Source organism: Thermobia domestica, chromosome 2, assembly GCF_964235325.1.
Source record: "Thermobia domestica chromosome 2, izTheDome1.hap1.1, whole genome shotgun sequence".
In the NCBI taxonomy this organism is placed as follows: Eukaryota; Metazoa; Arthropoda; class Insecta; order Zygentoma; family Lepismatidae; genus Thermobia; species Thermobia domestica.
This window is the reverse complement of record NC_137455.1, coordinates 171,863,013-171,876,813: the sequence shown is the minus strand read 5'-3', so window position 1 is coordinate 171,876,813 and position 13,801 is coordinate 171,863,013. Positions and strand designations below refer to the sequence as shown.

The 13,801-nt window shown below is 35.8% G+C and overlaps 1 protein-coding gene across 2 annotated transcripts in view; it reads right to left on the bottom strand.

Moving 5' to 3' along the window:
• LOC145677243 (kinesin-related protein 2-like) overlaps positions 1-13,801 on the bottom strand; it is a 335,651-nt gene that overhangs the window by 28,939 nt on the left and 292,911 nt on the right. For both annotated transcript variants that reach the window (XM_081747842.1, XM_081747843.1), the window contains one exon: positions 2,390-2,910. In XM_081747842.1, coding sequence (XP_081603968.1) covers positions 2,390-2,910 — 521 coding nt within the window. The remainder of the gene's footprint in view (positions 1-2,389; positions 2,911-13,801) is intronic.

Here is a 13,801-nt window from a genome sequence, read left to right as displayed (position 1 = left end):
TTACAACACGCAAATTTTGAAACAAAAATGGAAATTAAAACGCAAAAAAAGGAAGTCTATTGTAATGAGTGCTGAATGTTATCCTCCTTGCTTCTACAGGAATGCATCAATTGCCATTACTGCTTAACGCAGAGACATTATAATTCAAATTACAGACGATGCGACTTTACAAATGTCATTGCAGATCCATCCGTAAAAGAAAGATATCACTCCACACATTATGCAGACATTGCATAGATTGCAGGATGTTTGTGAAGAAGAAAAAATGAAAACGAAATCTTTAAGTTTTATGTCCCACGGTTATGCCGGCTAGGCTAAAGGAGACGGTGATGATGAGAAATGAATGAAAGGGTAGAATGAAGAAAGTGGGAGGAAACGGGAGAACCCCGAGAAACCCTACGCACACGGTGTTTGTCAATATTTGTAAAGAATTCTCACTAAGAGTTTTTGTGACTTTTGCTTCTTTTAGATATCAAAATGCGAAATGTTACAAAGGATGTAAACTTGGTTCTACTAAATCAAGAAAATGTGATTAGGCGAAATTTAAGTCCTCTTGGGAAAATACTATGCGATTGAAATATTATACGTTTTACCCAATATTATGAGACAATTGAGAAATAGAATTGACAAAACGGATGTGTTAACCATATATTGTTCAACTAAGAAGCTATTTAATGTGTCGTGTAGCACCTTGGGATACTAAGTATCACAATTTGAAATGTATCAAATGATGAACTTGGCTGCATATTTGTAGTGCACCGTATTTAAAGTATACGTTATCGTAGTTAACGCAGTGGTCGTATAGGTGATAGTAGTGTGATTGTAACTGTACAATGACCGTTAAGGAAGCCAGCAATTTTGAGATTATGGACTGAACCAACTTGGAGATCAGCTGATCTGAAGAAATGAAATTCTTAAAATATATTTTTTGAAAAGGTCGATTACATTCTAGAATGTAAATTTAGAACAGTTTTTCAGAATAAAATTACTTAAGCATCACACAAAACTATCATTAAATAAAAATTACAAAGGGTCTACAATCTTTGAAAATTTCAATGTAAAGAAATTTGACAGGAAGAAGTAGAAACAGTAAGCAAGAAAAATAAACTGAAAAGAGAGGTTGAAATAAGCAAACGAAATAAATATATTGATTTATAGATACTATTTATTTTTTTATCACGACAATTTTCTCCATAAAAATTAGTTTCGATACGAAATTACCGAATTAGAAGAGGAAATATTGAATTGATCGAATTCGGAATAAAAAGAAAAATACGATAATTTTCAAGCTTACCCTAAAAATGGTTGACGTATCATTCCTCATTACTCTGTAATTAGTGTTGTTATGAAATTGTTAACGAGCATAGTTAACGAGTTTTATTTGTTGTTTATATGTACTTGACAACATTGTCAGTATTAAATAGTCTGTGCTAAGGAAACTTATGTGGAAGCATCGTAATCCACATGAATGCCTAATATTATGTTTTTATTTATTTTTATTGTTTATATTATGTTTTATTCTGAGTTTAATGTTTCATGATTATGCGCCGAGACTGAAGGAGACAGTGATGATTATGATAATGAGTGAAGTAAAATCATGGAATGAAGAAAGTGGGACTTCATGGGAAATCTTCGAGAAAATCCACGAACACAGTTTTTGTCCACCAGAAAGCTCATTGACTTGTGTTTTTAAATAACGATATATTATAAAATGAGAGTTTTCTAGTAAGAATTGTGTTCTTTATAAGCTATAATAACTGCTTCTAACGTACACAAAAGTAATTATATCAAATTTGACTTTAATTCTATCTATATTTGCAGCCTGCATATCATTGTCCAAAAGCTATTGTTCATATGGGACAATATAAACTATTGATATATTTAAATATAAGTGTTTCCATGTCCACACTTTATTTGAACTAATTGAATGCATCTTCTATTTTAACTACCTTAATGTGTCACTGGGCTTTTGACTAAAACTCTTTTTTGTTAGATAGATAGATCCGTAAAAGAATAAACAAACGCTAATAATTCAAGCAGTTTGATCATGATAATAATTCGGCATAGTAAGCTAAACTTCAAAATATGATCTGACATTAAGAAAATTACCCTTGTTCATAGTGTTTTGAAAATATCGTTTGCTTATGAACACATATATTTTTATTTTAAGAGTATTGTAATAAAATGTCAGAGACTTATCAAGGTGAAATCTGTGTTTGAATATTAAGAATAACTGAGATGTATGCAAATTCTTCAGAAGATATTCGAGGTTGAAAAACTACGTTTTTACAATTTAAACGGTTGCCTCAACCATAGATGTAAATGTTCTAATATCTTACTTGCAAACCTAAATGAACTCTGACTTTTGACAGTAAAATAATCAACATACCAATGTGGCCTGAAGTCTGGAAATTTCTTTTGCAGCATCCATTGGAATCTTATCCATTCGAGCTTTTTCCAGCTGAAGAACTCTTGATCGAAGTTGAGAAATGGTCATTTCTTTGAGCTTAAGTTCTTCTGCCAACCGTTCACTTGGAACCGTGCTGGAGCCTGAGTCCATGGAGCTGGAGCTTCCATTTTTATCGTGTTCCAACTGCAATCGCTCCACATCACTCCCAACTGATCTCCTGCTCCCTGTACTGCCCTCTGCAGAATCCCTATTATCCAATTCATCCTTCAGGATATCGTATTTCTTCCGTAGTTCTTTCAACTGGCGTTTAGTTTCTCGATGCGCCCTGCGCTCGAGATGCAGAAGAACTACGGCGTTGAGCTTCTCTTCTTGTCTCGCTGCACCATAGTGGTTATTTCTAGCTGGCGCTTTGTTATCGCCACTCGTCATGTCGTCGTCACTGTCGACACACCACGTACCGTCCAAAGAGTCCGGCTCTCCAGACGATGCATCCAACGAGTCTGCAAAATAACAGAACAAATTAAATGATAACTAAGGAAAATTTTAAAAAGCATAACTAACATGTAGAGACATAACAAAGTAAAAAAGAAAATATATTCAATTTTCTAAATTATATATATATATATTTGTGTGTGTGTATAATTGGTGTTCTTAATATAACTTCCTGTTACATAATATTCTGTTTTTTGTTATGCTACGCGACTAAAGAACTGGGTTATATATATTTTTTTAAAAAATGAAATATTTAAGTTTTACGTCCTACGATTATGTCGTGCAAGCTAAAGGATTTGACGATGATGAGAATGAATGAAAAATTGTGTATTGAAGAAAGTGGGGGAATAAGAATCTCGAGAAAATTCACGCACACGGTGTTTGTTCACTACAAAGCATTCTGGATTCTTATAGAAGCCGCCTAGGATTATAAACCAAATATGATTTGAAGTTATAATCATCACTCTATTTCATGCTTCTGGGTGCATAAATTCTACTCTATAGCAGGGGTAAAAGAGCAGGGGAACGCGGGGGATGCCATCCCTTCACCTCCAAAAAATATGTACGGCGTCCCTCCAGTTCCTAAAATTATTACAATGGGCAAAGATAGGCAGGGGGCAAAGATAGGATGACCCCCTCTCACAATTTCAGATCCACTTTTACCCCTGCTCTATAGTATATTAAATCTATAGAAAACCTGCTCTATAGGATATTACAAACGAGTTAGAAATAGCAAAAGGGCTATATGGCATCAACTTCGAGCTTCGTAAATTAACATACAATGTACATGTGTTACAGTTGACATTTTGCAACTTCTCCTATTTGCGACCGCCTGAACTATTGGCAAAGGTGGATCAATGGTAAAATATTCACCTCTGGTGCTTGAGGTCTCCGGTTATATTCCAGCTCGCTCAAAGTGGGTTTTGCGTATATCATTAGAAAATGAAATCTTTCAGTTTTACGTTCCACAGTTATGCCGGCTAGGCTAATGAAGACGGTGATGAATAATGAAGACAATAGTGAAATGAATAAAGTGGGAGAAAACGGGAGAACCCCCAGAAAACTTACGCACACGGTGTTTGTCCATCACAATGTTCACTTTGAGCGAGCAGGGATTGAGCCAAGGCCCCTGCACACCAGAGGTAAACGTTCTGCCACTCAGCTACCGTATATATCTCAATAGAATTAGCCTATACAAAGCAGTAACCTTATTTGGAACCGTTTGTATTGTATATATTCTGTTTATAAATACAACAGATGTGATTGTTATAATATAGTCATCTGGCAACCTTCAGTTTATGAGACGATTTTGTATAAATCTTCACGATTATGATATAAGAGAAATCAGAGAGAACAATAATGTGGCAAACAACACGTAATTCAATCATTGACTTCTATAAATATATATATTTTTGAAATCATCTATCCTAACCATTATTATTATTATTATTATTATTATTATTATTATTATTATTATTATTATTATTATTATTATTATTATTATTATTATTATTAGTAGTAGTAGTAGTAGTAGTAGTAGTAGTAGTAGTAGTAGTAGTAGTAGTAGTATTTGATAACCAGCAAAATGCTTCACTGACGTTTGATTCTTGCGTCTTAACAATAGTAGCGTTTAGCAAACCTCATAAACCTCATATTGAATTTAACTTTTCAGATTATAACGACAATTTATCAATTGTATCAATATCATCAAATTTTATCAAGCCGTCATGTTGGATAATGATAATGAACGTGATAAACATTTCGCTCTTTTTAGTTTCGCTACACTTGTATGAAAACAATGGTTAACGAAAACAATGTATAAGTGACGTATACAGAGACGAGGTTTCCGGGTTTTTAACTCTCACCTTCCCTCCCTTTTCTAAAAGATGTTATGAATAGAACAACCATTTATCATATTAAGATTATGTTCTGAAACGAAATGATCTTGGGCGCTTGAACTCTCACTTGATGGAAGTCTGTGTACGGTACGCCAATGTCTCATGTTCATATACTTATTGCTTTAAGTATAAGGAAGATTAAAGGATGGCTAAGGAAGATTAAAGAAAAAGAATTTGGAATTATCAAACTCTCAATACCAAACTATTATCATGATTTAAATGCCAGGCCAGGCCAAATTCAGAATCGAAATTTCAAACCCGCAACTAAATTCGAACATGGATTACGTGCGCCTTAAAGACCACTGCACTAACTATTCTGTTATTAGGTTATCCAGATTAATTTCAACATTTCTATATAATATAAGTTCCAATATCCGCAATCCGCTATCCATCACAGTATGTACTCTATGTATTTTATAAAATTACAATTTCGGTTTTGTGACACGTATATTGGGGGGTGGGGGACTATCACGGTTGCTCAGAGGTAGAGTGCATAGCCGTCTTTAGGAAGGCCCCGGCCTTCAGTGTGGCAACGCTGTTCCCCACACCACTCGACGTCCATCGCGAGCAATACCAGGATAAATCTTTTTCTGTAGGTTGTTTTTCTTTCTTTTTTTTCACTTCCTTTTGTCAACTTTTTGTGATAGTTTTGTCCAATAAACAAATGGAATATTCTTGTTGAATGTAATAAGCAAGAGACTAATATAGCGAAGGCTATCTAAGTTAGTAATAAATAATCAAAGAGTGATTGACTAATACAATATAATTAGCAAGATACGTTTCAAGTAGAAGGATCATGACAACAAATTGACTACAATAATATACAATCCATTCATAAAATAAGATTACAAAATATATTGAAAGATATAAGTTAAAGCAAGAAAGGGTAAACGAACAGTAGGATATGCTTAATATATAACTAAATCGGCAATTAAATTGAAGTTTAGCGTCCTTTTCAGCACTGAGGCTATCTGTATGAGTGACGATGATATATACATAAATTCCTATTCTAGTTTTACGTTTAGATAAGTATTAATAAAACATAGGCGCACGAAGGTGGGGGCAGGGAGCCCGGTGCCCCCTGGTTCACGAAAATGTGTATTATAAAACAACTTAAATTTCTTAAGGGGCCGCGATGGCTCAGTGGTTGAGCGTTCATCTCTGGTGTTTGGGGTTCCAGGTTCGATCTCAGCTCGCACCAAGTGAACTTTGTGATGGACAAACACCGTGTGCGTGGATTTCCTCAGGGTTCTCCCGTTTCCTCCTATTTTCTTCATTCCACCATTTCACTCATTTCAAATCATCACCGTTTCCTTTAGCCTAACCGGCATTACCGTGGGACGTAAAACTCAGATTTCATTTTAAATTTCTTAAGGTTTTATATATATATATATATATATATATATATATATATATATATATATATATATATATATATATATATATATATATATATATAAACGTAATATAGCAACCAGGAAGATGCCCTCTAGAAATTTTCTTCGGGCGCCGATGTTCTTAAGTACACAGTACATTTACAAATTTGGTAGAATTGCCAGAATTTTAGGTCTATTGGAGGCCGTACTCATGCTGAAAAGATGTCTAACTTCCTTCTATTTCTTTCTTTTACAGTAGCTTGCTTCATTAATTTTGAATAGTTATTTAAAAGAATATTACACACACAATGTTTCCTACCAATTTTTCACTGTCGTGGTGGCATGGATTTACAATAATATTATATATTTCTGATTATTATTTGAAATTAACTTGTTTTCATATTCTTTAGATATTAACACCTGCATAATTGCAAATAGATGTTTGCATACTCTTATAATAAAATTTGACGGTACCGACAATTTGCTTCGATTTACCTTAGTGGAACATTCATCTTTTGATTCCTCTTTATGCATCAAAATATCATTACACGCATCACAGTTAAGTTTGTGTGCTGTCTTGAAACACATATGTACAGCCACATACGTACAGAAATGCAGAATCATCTAATGTAACACTGTTCAAATAGTCTTTGTTTAGAATCTCAAGAAAAACTAGATCTATTAATATAATCTTTACTGTTTACAAATTCGTAATAATCATCCAATATTTCGCTTGAGAATAGAACGCTTTGGAAATCGGAAACTCTTTACATATTCTTCCTCCTTAATTGTTTTAGTGTAATTACGTTGATACCCAGGCATAATACATTTATCTGGCATTCTGTCCTCTAATTCCCATAAATGTGACACTTTACAGCATCTAAATACCAACGCCTTTTACTGACAGCGTGCGATTGTCACCATTTACCGAAAGGCAAATGTTCCAGCCGATAGGACGTTCGCGCTGCGTTGCCAAGTTTCTATGGCGGGGCCTTCCTAGAGATAGCTATGTAGAGTGTCCATCTCTGGTGTGAAGAGTCTCTGGTTCACTCTCAGCCATGGAGACTTGTAATGAGCAACATTCTGTCCGTAGGTTTTCTCGGGGTTTCTTAAGTCTTCATCTCGGCGAAATTAAAATACCGCTAATTTTACAGTAATTATGCGATATCTCCAAATAGATAAAAGATAATCGAAATGTGGAACAAGAGCGCCCTAGATAATATTATTTTACATGAGAAACAGTTATCATGACTCACTTATCTGCTTTCGATTTCGAGCAATTTTGAAAATCGGCATTTATTTTCGCGTTCCTAAACAGCTGAAAACGGAAAGCCACTAGGTGAGCCTCACGCAAGCCTCACGCAAAATAATATTGTCTAGGGCGCTCTTGTTCCATATTTCAATTATCTTTTATCTATTTGAAGATATCACATATTACTGTAAAATTAGCGGTATTTTAATTTCGCCGGGATGAAGACACTCAAGTTCCTTTCCATACTCTTCTTATTCCAATAATTATTTCATAAACATTCATTTTCATGAATCATCCATCTATTTTAGCCTAAAGGGCATAATCGTGGAATGTCAAAAAGTTACATTTTCATTTCTTTTTAATCTATTGGGTAAGTAATGCATATTACCCAAACTGAAGCAGGCCCGTAGCAAGCCCGAAAATGTAGAGGGAGTCCGATCCAATCATTATAGTACATCACCATATTATAGTTCATTTGCAAATCTACTGTGAAAATTTTAGGAGGCCAGCAAAATTTATGGGGGGCGGACGCCTAACCCCCCCATCGATAGGGCCTGAACTGAAGGCTGTTCACTATGATGCAGAGAAGTACAGTCTATTGTTGACATAACTTTTTGTAAGCAGTGAAGATACATAGGTTGCCACAGTAGGAAGAAAAGAAAGAAAAGAATGTAAAAAAAAAAAAAGGATTATTTTATTGTTTTTTTCTTTTAACTTGCGAAATATGAGAGAGAAGAACAATATATTCCCTTTTTTTTTTCACAGCCTAACACTTTAAAAAAGGTTTATACGTATAGTGACAAATACGGTCACTGCATAATCTTTTTTTTTATTTCTTGAGAAGTGGTACACCTTCATTCACAGTGCTTTGCTCTCATCCTACTTCCTAAATAATTCTTCAAGGTTAGGATACTTCTCAAACATTTACAGATAAATATGCAGTTTCCGGATGTTCTCTTTTTTCTACATATATCTCTTATATACGGTTTATTTTGGTTAATCATATTCAACGGGTAAAGGAAAGAGAACACTATAAAAATAATATCAGGAAGCATTGTCTTTGTTGCCTAAGCATAAAATGGAATCTGTTAGTGTAGTGTTGTCCAACTTAAAAAAAAAAGAAGAAAAAGCTCCAGAAAGAATGATATATACCCTTATAATCGACATTGTTTTGGTCAGTTTAGTCGAAATCTCAGATTTCAAAATGAGATTTTTAAAATTATTTAACGAAATAGAGTAACTTTCTCTCTGAGCTCAAGCATCTTGATTGGGAACTCATATTGTCATCAGTTTCTTGAGGCCAAGTGGGATATACTGTTAAGTGCTTAATAGTAAGTGTGATCTTGAAGCTAGCCTGTTACAGACACTAAGTTTAATACTCTATGGCACATAAAAGAAGAGCAATATTTGGAACTTTTGAAAAGGTTTACATTTTCTTTTCCGGTTTTAATGTTGGAAAACTGATTTCACTGATAAATACTCTTGAGAACAGAGAAGATAAATATATTAAGTTTGTCGTTATCCATTACGGCTATTATTCATATTATCCAACTTGATTCAACGTGAACTGATTTGAATTTTAGAAACTTATGTATAGTGAATTTATGTATTTTAAAAACGTATGTATATCTTCACTACCTTCTGAAAAATTATATTTGATACAAGAAAGCTTGAAACATAATTATCAAGTTGCAGTTACTAAACTCAAATGGGTGACAATAAATTAATGTGATTGGTGCAGGCACGCACCCAGAAAATTTTTGCTGGGAATAGTTCAAGCTTTAGGGGGGGGGGATGCAATACTACAAGCCACTACATCTATTTAGTAATGGGGAACGCGGTGGCTCAGTGGTAGAGCGTTCACCTTCGATCCCAGCTCGCGCCGTGTGGACTTTGTGGTGGACAAACACCGTGCTAGTGGGTTTTCTCGGGGTTCTCCCGTTTCCTCCCAGTTTCTTCATTCCACCATCTCATTTCTCATCATCACCGTCTCCTTTAGCCTAACCGGCATAATCGTGGGACGTAAAACTTAAAGATTTCATTTCATTTTTTTCTATTTAGTATTATTATGTACCTAAAAAGACCATAAGTAATTGTAAAATACTTCCACCTATATTTTCAGGGAAAAATGATAAAACTAGGTTGTTTGTATAAGAGAAAGAGTACAGAGGAAGTGTAAGATCAAATTTTGTATGCTACATCAATCGTTTTCTTGTTAAACAAGTATAGTCTTGTTGAGAAAGTGTATAAATAAAGTAAGAAAGTGTACATGTTGAGTTAGGAAGTTTTTCTTTTTTTTCAGTGGGAGAGGCCGGACCCGGGGACCTCCAATGAGTGGGCCACTGAATTGGTGTGTTTTCTAGTAATGGCACGGATCATAGAATCACGATTTTTTGTGAGGGTCACTCTTCCCAGAAACTATGACATCCAGCAATTGAACGCATAGAATACGCGGGTGGATAAAAAAAAAAAAAAAGGATTACAAAGCTGAGAAAAAAAATATGTATTAACAACAGAGAGAAAATACAAACGCGAAAAGCTTTCTAAAAAGCAGCATATGTGCCGATCACTTTTCCACATAATTACCAAATAGATTGAGGCGTTTATCTGAACGCAGGACCAACTTTCCTCACCCGAGTTGGAGAAATCACGTCTCTGCTCATTCAGCCAGTTCTCAGCAGCTGTTTTATCTCACAGCCTAAAACGATCTTTGTTCCAAAGAGGTGCTTCTTCAATACTGGAAAACAGAACTAGTCACAGGGAGTCAAATCTCCGCTATAGGGTGTGTGTGTATGTGGCTCCACACTTCCTACTTAAATTGTTGCAGCAGTGCTTGAGTCTCGCGAGCAGTATGGAACCTGGCATTATCATGAGGGAGGGTGGCACATTCACTCAACATATCAGGGCGTTTTCGTCTGATGGCTTCACTTAACCTTCTCGACGTTGCTCAATAACGATCGGCAGTTACAGAATGGCTATGCTTCTGATACTCGATCAGGATACAGTTACCATAACTTCACCGGCAGAGGGTGTAACCTTAAACTTCTTTTTCGTTGGTGATCGAACGTGTTTCCACTCCATATTGCCCTTTTGCTTATTGGGACGAAACAATGAAGTCAGGTTTCATCCCCACTAACGATGTGATCAAGGAAGTCTGGCTGTCAGCGTTGTACCACTCCAAAAATGTAAGACTGCATGTCATTCGTGTGTCTTTCTGCTCCTGGGATAACGCACGTGGAACTCAGTGGGTATAAGTCTTGAAATAACGCAACACATCAGACACGAAACGCTGTACGGTACCATAGCTCAAATCCAGCTCCGACGCAATTATACGAACAGTTACTCTTCGATAATTTTGAATCATTCCTTCCACTTGTGCCGTGTTGATGTCCATCTTTGCAGAACTTGGACGACCACTTGCTGCCTTATTGTGATTTTCCACCTCTTTTCTGCCCGCTTGAAAAAACACGACACAATTTCGCTACACGTTGTCTGCTTATTGCTTCTTCACCATACACTTCCACGATCTGACTGTGAATGTCTGATTGCGACACATTCTTTGTCCACAAGAAACAGATCACGCCTCATAACTGCAAGCGAAACCAATATTCTAAACCTCTTGCCATTTGACTCGCTTTGATGCGTCTGCGAATTACTCTCACAATTTATCCACACAACCGCTGACAGAGAACTAGGGTTATCTGTCTCCATTAGGGAAACAATCCTCCACATCTTTGCTTCTCCAATGCTGCTATAATTTTTTTTATTCATACTCGCCATAATAATGACATAAATTTACTGACGGTTTCACAACAATCGTCAAAACTAAGATACATTTTAATACCCTCAACATCTCATATTAAGAAAATTTGACCATTTCAAAAATGTCTGTCATTACTTATTCCTTTAGTTGAACAAGTGTTTAGACTTTTGTAGAATAGTTAGGTAAGCAATAGTCAGTAGCGTAAAAATGGTCTTTGGCGCCCGTAGACAAAATCCCTACTGGCGCCCTTCTCATCCATCGAATAGGCCCCATGCATGACCATCTATAACTCATGCGTACGCGCAGAAACGGCCATAAACCGAAAATTATCAGTGGGACACCATTATATTGTTTTTTCCCGTATTTTTTTTTTTTTTTTTTTTTTTTGCAGTGGTAGTGTAAATAAACAGTAATGTTCAGAGATGTCCAATTCATGGGCAAAATTTTCATGGTCAAAGTGTATTTTTGCCGCCCCCCCCCCACCTAGTCCTAGCCTATATTTAATATTTTATTACAGTGATATTAGAAAATACGTTGGAAAATTTAGTTTGAAGTGCTCGTTTGGGAACTCCCTGACGTTGGCGCGTCGGCCAGTTATCTAGTTTGTCCGACCCTTGGGGCTTCTGCTTGGTTCTCTGTAGCCGCGCTACGTGGTAATAGTACTGTGCCTCATAATCATGGCAACACTTTTTAACTAGTTTTAACCCTTTCACTGTGGAAGGCGACGGAAAAAAAATTCCCTAACCTGCGAATGTCGATTATAGTCGACGTGTTAAAATTTGTCTGTATCTTGGTTTTGTCGATTGTACTCGCCAAAGGTTTTCTGTGTGATTTCTATTGTTTATCGAAAACAATAGAATACCCAAAAAAAAAAAAAAAATGAACGGTACAACTTTGGCGACTACTCTCGACAAAGGCAAGATACGGACAAACAAATTTTAACACGTCGACTATAGTCGACATTCGCATGTTAAGGAAATTTTGTTTCTGTCGACAAAAGTCGACTTCCTCTGTGAAAGGGTTAATCCAGATTTTACAGGTCATAGAATTTGTCATTATTGTTGAAGCCTGTTGTGCAGGGGAGTTCTATTTAAAGTTAGTAAGCTCAGTACATATAATATAGGACCGATATCGGACAGGAGGATTAATTTCTTAGTCATACAGTGCTATAACCTCGACGAGTTTAGAGTAATGTCAATAATTTGATACGCAAATGGGCGTGAAGCGAGCAGGAATTTTTATTCTTGCCATATTCAAAAAGAAGTACCGTGACTTTATATCTTTTTTATTAAAAACCTAATATACCGAAATTCCCTGCGGCCGTAGGCAATGCCTACCCTGCCTACCCTATTGCTACGTCACTGGCAATAGTTAAGAAGTTTAGTAATGTTGATGGAAACGAGTTTTTACTCTCTTAAATTTTAAAAAAGAATTGACAAATACGAATTTAGACTTGTAACACTTCCAGTCAGTTTTTGTCTTTCGAACACAAATACATTCAAACTACAAATGTTACAATAATATCCAAGAATTTTATATAGTATGCTGTTCTACAGTATGGTTTTACATCCATAATTAAAACAGATATATTGGTAGGTGTACAATGACTGAGCAAAACTCATGCGATGCCCACATAATATCTGGTCGAGGCCTTCTGGCCTTAGAGAGCACAGCGAGACGGCATGAAACTGAGTTTTGCCCAGTGTTGACAAAGGAGATCTACCTGAAACTCCTAACTATTCACGCCAAACTGATTCTTCCCAAGAAGATAGTTCTATGTGCTTGTGTTCCAACCAAGCTGATCATATTATCTTATGTCCACTCATGAAATCAGTGACAACCAAATAACGGGTAATATTGATCCGCAAGCTTCTCATTCCTTTAACGACATTGTTCCTCTTCCTGTTGTGAACGTAGAACACAACAGTTCTTCCGCACGGGAAAGAAAGTCGAAATTGAGTTCCAAAATACTAACAAGAACCCTCATAAAAGAACGATTGATGCAACGAAAGAAGATAAAAGGGTCAAAAAACGTTACAATAAATCGAAAAAAAATCTACAGGAAGCGTTAAATCTCGAGCACTTCTGAAGATGATGGTTTCTTTGACTACATTGATCATGAGGTTGAAATTGAAGATATAATTCTTGAAGAATAAGAGATATGTTCTTTGTGTGGTGATAGAGGGCGAGATCAAGAACTTTGGTATAACTGCAATGCATGCGGTAGTTGTGTTCATGCGGAATGCAGTGCAAGTGATTCCGGTTTGAATTACATTTGTGACTTTTGCAAATAGCAAGAACACGTGAACAGACTCTTATGTCAGAAAGAAACTTCTGAAATAGCATAAATGTTTATGGTGTCTATTTTAAAATAATTTAAAATCTGTGAATTACTCGTACAATCTTAAAACAATTGGAATTACAAAAAAGTGTAAAAGATAACGAACTCTTTACTTCAGGTAGTCATAAAAGTGTCGCGTTTTACTTTGTTCATTTTTATTGTGTATACTTACTAAATGACGATCGGAATTCCCCCAAATCAGGGAAAGTCCGATCAAACGCAAAGAAACGATATTGTGCCTTTCTCTTTCTTGTGAGCTACAATATGGA